The 12,012-nt window shown below is 37.5% G+C and overlaps 1 protein-coding gene across 11 annotated transcripts in view; it reads left to right on the forward strand.

The window, feature by feature from the left end:
• The window catches only part of psd3l (pleckstrin and Sec7 domain containing 3, like), a 243,279-nt gene that overhangs the window by 118,261 nt on the left and 113,006 nt on the right, over nt 1-12,012 (forward strand). For all 11 annotated transcript variants that reach the window (XR_012386108.1, XR_012386110.1, XR_012386111.1 and 8 more), the window contains 2 exons: nt 7,533-7,613; nt 9,371-9,483. Coding sequence is in view for 7 of the 11 variants with exons in the window: in XM_068223894.2 (XP_068079995.1) it covers nt 7,533-7,613; nt 9,371-9,483 (194 nt within the window). In the remaining 4 variants the exon portion in view is untranslated. The remainder of the gene's footprint in view (nt 1-7,532; nt 7,614-9,370; nt 9,484-12,012) is intronic.

Consider the following 12,012-nt stretch of genomic DNA (forward strand, 5'->3'; position numbering starts at 1 on the left):
GACGACCAACACTGTCCACAGATTTACACTCATCCTGTCTCACTCTCCTGCTGTTTGACGACCAACACTATCCACAGATTTACACTCATCCTGTCTCACTCTCCTGCTGTTTGACGACCAACGTTGTCCACAGTCAAAGGCTCATCCTGTCTCGCTCTCCTGCTGTCTGAACCCAACACTGTCCACAGATTTACACTTATCCTGTCTCACTTTCTTTCTGACTGAAAATCATCTGTCCACAGCTGCATGATCAACCTGTCTTACTATCCTGTTGTGTCTGGACAAGTGCTGTCCACAGTCTCATGCTTGTCCCACTGTTTCTCAATATTCTTCGCCTGTAGCCACACAGTTATCCTGTTAAGCTCGATTTATACTTTCGCCTGTCGCCGCATCGCGCACCTCCACTGACTGCTCGCGCACCTCGCGAAACGGGTGAGACTTTTCATATTTGCCGCTTTCGCCATTGCGATATTCTCGATATAACAGGGGGCGGTCAAAAGAAATGGTCTTTAAAGTCAGACGGAGAAACAGAGAAGTAGGAAGTTTCCGGAAGTAAGTCATATCATTAATATCATTCAATATTTTTAAACAAATAATTTTTTATTGTTGTTATAAACTATTTTAACGACTATAAAGAGTTTATAACCATTCAAGATTTTTTTTAATCAAACTTTGATGCATCACTTGCTTTTGTTCATATCTCGGACAGTTTTACCTATTAAAGTTTATTGAAATATTGATGACAGCAGAACATGTGTTACTCTACAAATATACATTCTTATTATGGCAAGAATAAAGGCAACAAAATACGGTTTCTTTAAAATACAGATGTTTTTTTTTTTTTTTTTTTAGATTTAGCCCGCTCCACAATTCACACATTACTGTCTGGCTAGTTTCTGTCCTGTGAAGGTCATTTGTTTATTTTTTTCTCCTGTCGTTCATTTAATAAGTTATTGAGTGCTTACCTTCTTTGGTACTTGTCATTTGAAGCTTATCTGGAAGAGCATAGTGATTTACGTTTGATTGAAATCTACACATTTCAAAACAAATCATGCTTTCCCCTAGAATAAACCCATTATCTCGGCCCATAGTCTCATGCAATTGGAGCTACAGATAGCTTTCCTGGAGGAAGACATTTCATCATTACATTTTTCTCAGGTTCTTAAATCGAAAATGGTAAAACATAGATTTTAAAAAAAAAGACAGATTATATGTTCTGAGTTTTTTGTGTACAAAAGCAAATGCCTGTGTTTTGTCAGAATAAAGGAATTAAGAATTAAGAAAATTGCTATCCTACTATTTTTATAACAAGCACACACTTTGCTTACGTTAGTGATTTGAGAGATTATCAAGCCTGAACGAATTATGAAGTTAAGGTCTATTTCTGTAACAGTAGAATCTAATACCAATCTAATACCATGGTTGCTGATTTCCTCTTGGCATATATGTGGAGAAAAGTAGCAGACCTAATACTGAGCCATGTGGCACTCCATACTTAACTTGTATGTTGTTTGACACCACATCATTAACACAAACAAACCGGTAGAAATAGTATAGGTAGGGTGTAGGTCATGCTAATGCCTACTCGGAGATGCCAGTGCAATTCTCAAACCCATCCAGGAGAATGTCATCATGCTGACTAATGCAGAGTTCAGACTGCATGATTTTCAAACTAGTCGTGTCACAGATGTTTTCACACTGCATGACTATCTGGGCTAGCGTTTCGTCGCTGCTTTGTTTACACTGCAAGATGGTTCGGCGACATGGACATTCACATTGCATGACTTTACTATAGGGAGAATCGCCGACAACTTCGTCCAAACTACGTCTCACAGCCAAAAACATGCAGTATATCTTTTGTTATGAACTACATAATGAAAAAGAAGCCTTTAATGGGGTTGAACATGTACATGTTTGCTCACCTGGGTTTATAGGGAATTAGCCATTTCTCCTCAACGTTGATAATAAACTAATTTCTTTCTGTATGAAACGTCAAACAGACACGGTTGCTCCTGAGTCCTGTCAAACCTCCACTAGTTTTTCCTCCATTTCGTGGGTCCAAATAAACCGAAAAAGAGCGCTTTTACCTTCTCCCCCAGCCTCCCGCTGGCCTGCAGCAGGTACACACACACACGCACACACAAGTGAAAGCTGCTCTCTCATTGGCTGCAGGCGATCGCTGATGTTATTTTCAGTTAAAACTCAATTCACACGGCATGATTTGAATCGCCGACAGCTCCAGATATTTAGCACGCCAAATATCTCGCAGGCATCGGCGACTCATCTGCGATTCTCTCAGATCGCGTCTTTGATCGTTCATACTGTGTGATTGTCACTCACGTGCACGAGCAGCGATTTGCCTGTGATTTCAGGCATTTGTCGGCGATTTCTCAAAACCTGTCGGCGAGCCAAAATCGGGGCTAAAATCACGCAGTCTGAACTAGGCATAAGACAGGACTTAGATCTAATATGGAGATGGAGAGAATAAGAGAAAAATACAAACATGGGTAAAGATAAATCCTTGACATATCAAACCCTGAAAAATCTAAAGTTAAATATTAATATTTATTTTTCAGTAAATAAAATAAATATAAAATGAAGATTCATGAATAACATTGTGGACACGGTGGCTCAGTTGTCGCCTCACAGGAAGAAGGTTGCTGGTTTGAGTCTTGGCAGATCCAGTTGGCTTTTTTGTGTAGTTTGCATGTGGGTTTCCTCCAGGTGCTCCGGTTTCCCCCAAAGTCCAAAGACATGTGCTACAGGTGAATTGAATAAACTAAATTGGCTGTAGTGTATGAGTGTGTTTGAGTGTGTATGGGCATTTCCTATTACTGGGTTGCAGCTTGAAGGGCTTTCACTGCATTAAATATATGACCCCTGATGGATAAAGGGACTAAGCTGAAGGAAAATAAATGATTGATTGAATGAATGAATGAATGAATGAATAACATTAATATTCATAAATCTGTATTTTAAACTTTATTCTCCTCCTCTTTCCACACTTTCAGTTGTGCACTAAACAGTGTGAGGGAATCTAATCCAATTCTATATTTCAGTTCCTGAATCCAGAACCTTGAATGTCTCCGTCTTCTAGCACTGCAGTAAACTCATTCACATGTCTGTCTGGGAATGCATGTTTCTTATATAATGTGCTTTATACTGCTTTAGTTTCCTTGTGCAACCCTCTCCATTATAGAGTTGTGTCTGGGTAGATTAGATTCTTTTCAGGGTTGCTCATAATTCACTACTGAAATGCTCTGATCTTCAGTATGTCCGATTTCTGTGTCAAGCTGATATTTCACACATGCAGTGAGTATAAATTGATCTGATGTGTGATTATAGTGCGCATCAGATATTATTAGCAGATACCAGAGACTGTGAGTTCAAGCCACGTTGAGCTGTTGCTGATATAATTTCTAGGGATATAACGATTCACTGTTAGTCCGTTGAAAATTGATTCAAATATGTGACTATTTAAATCAGTAGAAATGTTGAACGAATCGCGATGCATTTTTTGAACAGCGGGAGCGCTGTTTTTATAGGTGCAAACTCCCTTTAACTGCACATTAGCTTCGAGTGGGGCGGCAGAGTAAAATGACAGCGGTAAAGTGCGCCAGATAAAACAAAAACTGTGTAGATACTGCAAAAAGTTGTTTACTTACACTAACAACAATAAATGTAATGCACATAAACTGTCGACACAATGAAAACTACTAGTAACAGATGTCTATATATGTATATATGCCTATAAAAAAACTAGTAAAGAGCCCCTATTATACATTAAAAAGGGTCATATTTCGGTTTTATGGGTCTCCAACAACATACTGATATGCATGCAGCTCCAGCTCTAGCGACGAAGAAATGATTATTGTTCACCAGTGCAAAAAACAGCTCCACGTTCAAATCACCTCTGGACATCTTCTTCAATGTGCGCTCGCATTGACAGTTTTGCGGTTGGGCACCTTTAAGTGCTGTTTACTGTAACTTCAGCAGCTCCGTGCACATGAACAAAAGTGCCAATCTGATTGTTGGAGAAGACCAATCAGAACGAGTATGAGGCATTTCTTTAAAAATAACGCTTTTAACGCTGGCATTTTGCACGATCACATTGGCGCCCTTTTAGTCACGAGGCGGTAAATGTCATTGGAAAACGCTCTTTTCATTTCTTCTTTGTCCTCTTCATCTTGGTCGTTCACCTTTTCGTCTGATCACCTTCTTTGTCTTGGTCTTCTTCATCATCTTCTTTGTCATCCTCTTCTTCATCGTCTTGGTCATCATCTTCTTGGTCAGCCTCTTCTTCATCTTCTTCTTAGGTATCTTATTTGGTACTTGTCATCATCTTCTTTGTCTGGACATCTTTTTTACCATTCACCATTGTCTTGGTCATCATCGTCATCATTTTTGTCTTCTAATTGGTCGTTTTCTTTTTCATCTGATTATCTTCTTTGTCTTGGTCTTCTTTGTTAACTTCTTCATCTTGGTCGTTCACTTCTTTGTCAGATTTGTCTTTTTCTTGGTAGTCTACTTCTTCATCGCTCATCTTCTTTGTCTTCATCTTCTTAGTGTTCTGCTACTTGACCTAATTACCTTCTTTGTTTTGGTCTTCCTTGTCGTCTGCTTCTTCGTCTGATCATCTTCTTTGTCTTGGTCTTCTTCGTCTCCTGATCATCTTCTTGGTCTTCTTCGTCTGATCATCTTTTTTATTTTGGTCTTCTTTGTTGTCTGATCATCTTCTTCTTGGTATTTTTCATCTGATCATCTTCTTTGTTTTGGTCTCATTCGTCACCTGTTTCTTCGTCTGATTATCTTCTTTGTTTTGGTGTTCTTCGTCATTTGCTTCTTTGTCTGATCATCTTCTTTGTCTTGGTCTTCTTCGTCGTCTGCTCATCTTCTTTGTTTTGGTCTTCTTCATCGTCTGCTTCTTCGCCTGATCATCTTCTTTGTCTTGGTCTTCTTTGTCATATCATCTTCTTTGTCTTGGTCTTCTTCGTCATCTTGACCTTCCTCTTCTTCGTCTGATCGTCTTCTTTGTCTCCTCGGTCGACCTGGCCTTTATGGTCTTCGCCGTCATCTGTAGTCTTCATCTGTCAGAGTCGGGAATTGAACCCGGGTCTCTGGCGGGAGAGGTGAGTCACTTATGACTGAGCCACTGGGAGATGATGAACCACTGGGAGATGATATCCATTAATAGCAGAAACATTTTTAATAAGAAGAAAAGCTTGACTACAAAATTAAATCGCAAATCAAATCAAAATCGCAATATCTGTCAAAAAATCCAATAGAGATTGGCTGCAGATTAGCACTTGCACCTTCAGGCTTGCACTCTCGGACTTGCATGCTCAGGCAATCCCAGCACAGTCACAGTTTTAGTTTGTTTTTAGTTTGTTGTCTTCCATAGTTTCTATTATTCTTTTTTTTGGTATTTAATTTTTTAAATTGCGATTTAGTTATTGCAGAAAATGTATTATTTTGCAAAAAATGTGCAGCATTGACTCTTCACCTTAAATTTGTTTCAAATAATTTTGTTTTAAAATTAGGGGTGTCAAAATGAATTGTTTCTTCGGTGCACTGCGATGCAGACGCGGACAATTAGCTACCGGTTCAGTAATGGATGATAACCAGTTATTACGTTCTGACGTCATTTATCTCGTATGCGCTGTCGCTGTACCTTACTATGGCAAGGAAGGCGATCACAATTAAATAAAACACTAACTACTTAAAAACACAGAAACTCTGCACATTTCACTGTGTGTGTGTTTGCTGGACCGTCTTTCAATGACATGCAGCAGAAGCGGTTTCACTGCGACTGAGAAAATGAAAGTAAACTCCTTTTCTCTCTCTCACTGTGGCCCGTTTGACCTGCTGGCGGGACTTTTCCTCATATACAATGTACTTACTGTGTTGATATCAAGCATAGGTTCATCTGTAAGAGTCAGAGATTGAACCCGGGTCTCTGGCAGGAGAGGTAAGTTACTTATGACTGAGCCACTGGGAGATAATAAACCCGGTCAACAAAAGGGAACTTGGTCCTCTGTGGATATTCTTTAGAAGCGGAAAAACTCCTCAATAAGAAGAAAAGCTTGACTTCAAAATTTAATCGCACATCAAATCAAAAGCGCACTGATTTAAATTTTTATTATTATTAATAATGATGTTGATGATAAACAGAAAATATTAGTTTTTTTCTAAATAGACTATGTTTTTAAGCAGCAGGGTGGCACAAAGCTTAAAGCACGTTGATAAAATAAGCTTCTGTTTCAAAGCGTCTCTTTCGTGTGCTTTTTTCATGAAGTCATCAATAGAAAGTAATACAGTGGTTAAAAGTCTTTCAGATGACTTCAGATGATCTTTTTTTATTCCAAACACACCGGTACAATAGCACCATTGTGGTCCAGTGGTCAGCACGTTGCGTTATGACGCTGCCAACCCGAGTTCGAATCTCACCTGAGTAATTTTTTTTTTTTTAGTGTTAAGACATTTAAAGTGGAAATGAAGCACTCAGCCAAGTTTACCTTATTTTGTTCATTGGATTTCACTTTAATGAAAATATATTAAACAAACTCAGGGTGCTTTCACATCTGTAGTTAGGTTCATTTGGTCCGGACCAAAGGCAATAAATGATACATTGTTGCATTTTCTGCCGTCTTTGGGTCGTTTTCACACCACACTGCTGGCTTTGATCCGAACCAGTTGAAACAAACCAAAATGCAGTCATCTGACAAAATCCACCACTCTCATTGGCCAGATGTTGGTGAAGATAATTCCTAAACTGCTTACTGATTGGTCAGAATTCACGTGCGGGAAAAAGCCAATGAACTTCAAACTGTGTAAACTCCATTTCTTTCTCTCAATGTGGCCCGTTTGACCTGCTGGGGAACTTTTCCTCTTCTCTTGGCTGTTACAGGGATACTTGTGGATCCAGACACGAGTGCGTGTCTGCAGAGTGAGTTTTCTCCACCGCGTCTATCAAGGAGCAGCTGTGATCGCCGCTGCCGTTTATCAGTGTCACTCATCGGTGAACAGTGACAGACCATTAGAGCCAATCGCAGCCCTTTCTGTTGAGCGCCTGACCAGTCATAATGGAGTATGAACTCGCTCGACAGGGCTTATAAAACAAGCAGGATATTTACATTTGTTTATTTGCTGTACATGATCATGTTGTTCTGTGTATGAACTTAAGTATTTAAGTATAAAGGTCCAGTTCTGACTGCTTGTATTAATGGATAAAATTGTATTACAAATAATTTAAAAATGTAAATATATTTATACATTTATCTTGTGCTGTGAAGTAAAATATAATTGTGTATGGAAAGCATTGTCAATGCACCGTGATGCACCGTGATATCGAATTGAACCGAATCAATAGCTTGTAGGTTCACACCTCTATACAAAATAGTGACTGAATTGTGAGATTAGTATCGTGAATCGTATCGAGTCAGGTGAATCTTTATATCCCTAATCATTCCTTAAAAATCTTTGTTATAATGGGATGCATTGTAAAATGTGACATTGTCTGTTTGCCCTCACAGTAATGACTTCAGTAAGATGGTTGCAGAAGAGTACCTCACGTTCTTTGAGTTTACAGACCAGACATTGGACCAATCGCTCAGGTACGTCACTTCAAGTATTTATAGTCTGATATCTGACTTGTTGAATGAATAATGTTGTTAATGAGCTCATTTGAAGTTGTCTATTATAGTGTTTTTAATTATATATTTTCAAGTTCTAATTAGATCTGGCTGTTACTTGTATGCCAATTAAACTTTCTGGGCTGGGTGTCTTGATAACAATGTTTCCAAATGTCCTGATGACCAATGCCAAGTTCAGACTGCATGATTTTAGTCCTGATTTTGACTCGACAGTTTTGAGGAATTGCTGACAAATGCCTGAAATCACAGGCAAATCTGTGCTCATTCACGTGAATAAAAGTCACCCAGTGTGAACAATGAAAGACGCGATCTGAGAGAATTGCAGATGAATTGCCGTCAATGTGTTCTGATTGAAAATAATACGGAGAAGCAGCGTTTTAGAATGAAAAGGACCTCTTCAGCATTTTCAGAAAGCTCAGTTTTCGGCTCTCAAATGGCTCTTTCCACTGACTCGTACAGTAGAGTACGGTTTGGGTCGGTACGGGTCACCTTTATTAGGCTGGCGTTTCCACAGTTTGTTATTTCAGATATAGACGCGCAGCAAGCGCAAGGAAGAAAGCGAAACTGCTCGCGCTTCAAACTGGCTCATAAAAAAACTACGGGGCACAGGGTAAATGGTTTTGTGGCTGTTCATTAAGACGACATCAGGGTTTGTTTGAGCCCAAGTCGACCATGGCTTACTATTATATGTATATAATACATATAATAAACTAAAGCTCCGCCTTTTGATACCCTTTCTCCTGTTTGGTACCCTTTCGAAAGGTTGCCGAAAAAGTGGTACGGTTTGGTTCGGTATGCCTTTTGACAGTGGAAACGACCATAAAAGCGTACCAAACCGAACCATGCCGTACCGTACCACTCAGTGGAAACGGGCCAAAAAACTCCAGCGTAGTCGGACGGAAGGCGTAAGCGTAGTAAAATTTATGCATTTTAAAAATAAAACATATTAGTGTAAACTTGGGCTTGTGAGGCTTTTTGGGAAACACCACCCTGAACACACTCAAAAATGACATTAGTTGTTTGTTCAAACTATAAAATATACCCTCAAAAAAATACTGTCTTCTGTTGTTCAAACTAATTTAAAATGAGCTGAAACAACACAATTCTTTAGTTTTCACTTAATTAAAATGCTTAATCCACTTAAATTTGTAAAAACTAATAATCTATTGTAATTTCTTCATGTTGTCCGAATACAAATCTATTGTGTGGAACCCAGAATTATTTTACAGTGTACTGAAACAACACAATTACTGATTTTTTTTTTTTGGGACTACTTGATTGTTTTATGTTTAACCTACTTACATTTGTAAAATCTAATAAGCTAGCTTAATTCTTTCATGTTGCCCTAACACAAATTGATTGTGTGGAACCCAACATTTTTACTGTGCATGTTGAAGTATGATGAACATGTTTTGTTTAACAAGGATATTGGGATTATTGTTGTTTTAGGTCAGTGTTAGCAGTCTTCTTTCTTACCAAAGTTCAAATAATTGCCCAGTATTCACAAACTTTTCCATTCTTATGATTTTGAACCATTATTTTTTCAATAGTCTTCCCACACACACAACATTAATGTTTTCTGCTGTGGCCAGAACAGTTTGCAGCTCTTGTTTTTCATGTTGTGTTTGAAAATGGAAGTCTGATGGGCCAAAGCCTTCACATATGAGCTACAAACAACACCCATCATCACCATGTTCTGTTGCTTTTTTCTGTTGCAGATGTTTTCTGAAAGCATTCTCGCTAATGGGCGAGACTCAGGAGAGGGAGCGGGTGTTAATTCATTTCTCTAATCGGTACTATCAGTGTAATCCCACCATCATCACCGCACAAGGTACAGCCCGTCAACTTTACGCAACCTTTCTCACGGTCTCATTCATTACAAGATTAGCATTTCTGATCAATCAAATATGTATGGGATTAATTATGGTAAGCCTTTCACGTGGAGTTCGGGATTTAATCATCTGATGAAATGATTATATTGACTCACAGATGGTATGTTATTCTTCAGTTTCAGTGGTGGTAATCAAATATACAAAAACTTTTAAGTATCACTTGCTTACTGCTAGCACATTGATTTTATAACTTATTTGGGTATGTTTTGATGTAATGTTTTTTAATTATAAATGCAATGCTCAGCATAATTGAGTACTCCCCATTTTGAAAATGAATATTTTTATCAATTTCTCAGGGAATATAGGCAATATATTTTGTTTATATATATATATATATATATATATATATATATAAACAAAAACAGATTTTTTGAATAGATATATTTATTAATATAATATTTTAGTCACCAAACATGTTTAGAAATTGAAAGATAATACAATTAAATTCAAGCAAAATATTACAAAAAATAAAAAATAAATAAAATACAAACTAGAAAATTTTTATCTACATTTTTCAAAAAAAAAAATTTTGCTTCTCTTGATTTTTCCTCTTTTAAAATTTGCCTTTAATACTTTTCTATTACATATAAATTTGGGTGTACTAGTCTTTGAACCGTTATTGTAAGTTATTTTGTTAGATATGCTCCAGCTTTGGCTACAGTACTGACTAATCTAATTTATTAACGCAAATATAATATTGTATAGCTTCCTATTAAATATACTAATTTAAAAGATAGATTTGTGAGGGCTGTACTTGCAGATTTTATCAAATTTTATCATTTTTAAAGAGAAAACCAATTTTAAAACATCTTTTTCTAGATTTAATTTAGACATAGTTACAGTTGAAGTCAGAATTATTAACCCCCTGAATTATTAGCTGCCCTGTTTATTTTTGTCAATTTCTGTTTAATGTAGAGAAGATTTTCTCAACACATTTCTAAACATTATGGTTTTAATAACTCCTTTTTAATAACTAAGTCACGAAGTACAGTGAAAAGCAGCCCAGACAGTCACATATGCTAAGGAGGTTTTACATTTTGAGGAGTGTAAATATTGCAGTTATGACAGAGTTAAATGTGTTCAGATGATAAAAAAAAAAACAGTCGAAAAATCAATTTATTTTTACACATTTATTCACACATTTGCATTACTGAGAGCAGGAAAGAGACGGGCTGCACTGATAAGCAGTATCTTCATAATATCATTTAATTACAATATATGATCAAAAAATTAATCCGTCTTGATGGTCTCGACAAGGCATTATCTACACATAATATAAATTCCTAATCAAGGTTATTATAGTTAACGAAAATAAACAAAAAAAAAAAGAAAACTAAAATTTAAAATAATTGTCGTTAACTGAAAAAAATAAATAAAAACAAGTTAAAAAAAAAAAAACTAGAACTAACTGAAACTGTATTGTGTACATACAAAACTAAAGTAAATTAACTAAAATTATAGCAAAAAACTCCTTCGTTTTCGTATTTGTAAATGTATTTAATACATAATCTTACTGTAAGGTTTTTGGAAGTAAATCTAATTCGCGCTGCTGGTGTTTGACCTGTGTGGAACCTCAGAGTCTGTAGTCCGGCTGCTGCCATTGGCCGGATCGAGCCGGCTCTCTTCCAGTCATCCTCGCTGTTGCTCCCGCGACAAAAAGAATGAGTGGACATGACAGCAGCACGGTGACAGCATTAAATACAGACATTTATGCCTCATTCACACGAGGCTTCAGCGTTACCTCTTGACTGAGGGCGTGTCTAAAGTTGGGGCTAACGCGATCGTTATAGAATCGTCAGCCAATGAAATTCAGTCAGCAAAAGGCCACTGTCTAGCTTGTGTATTTGCATACAGCGATCTGATTGGCTGACGCATCCGTCGGCGCTTGAAAAGTTGATCTAGTCCCAACTTCTGCAGTGAGCAATGCCTCTTAAGCGGCGCCGATGTATCCACAATGCAGTTCGCCATGACGTCACCCATTCAAAGTGAATAAGAAGAGTTGACGCTGATGCCCCGTGTGAATGGGGCATTAGAACTATTACTTTAACACATTTTTGCCAAATAATGGGTTTTATTTCTGTATCGTGATTGCGAATGAATCTTTTTAACCGGATCTTCTAAGTAAACTGGTTGAACTAGTTCACCAAATCGAACTAAATCATTTGAAGCGATTCGCATCTCCAGTAAGCACTTATTCACAAACTACTTTTTATCAAGCCTAATACACCCCTCTAACTCTAAATAATCCAATATATACTCTCATTCAGTTATTAGAACAGTAACGTTACACTGAGATCAAATTTGAGAAGCGGTTAACCAATAATACTGCGCATGCGTGATTCACTGAACCGAACACAAACAGTAAATGACAGCCTGCTGTGAGTGAACTAAACTTGAACAACTGCAACGCAGGTAAACCGAGGGATTAAATGAGAGGATCTGGTGAAAAAAACGTAAGTTTATTTCAT

Source organism: Danio rerio, chromosome 10 (assembly GCF_049306965.1).
Source record: "Danio rerio strain Tuebingen ecotype United States chromosome 10, GRCz12tu, whole genome shotgun sequence".
Classification (NCBI taxonomy): Eukaryota; Metazoa; Chordata; class Actinopteri; order Cypriniformes; family Danionidae; genus Danio; species Danio rerio.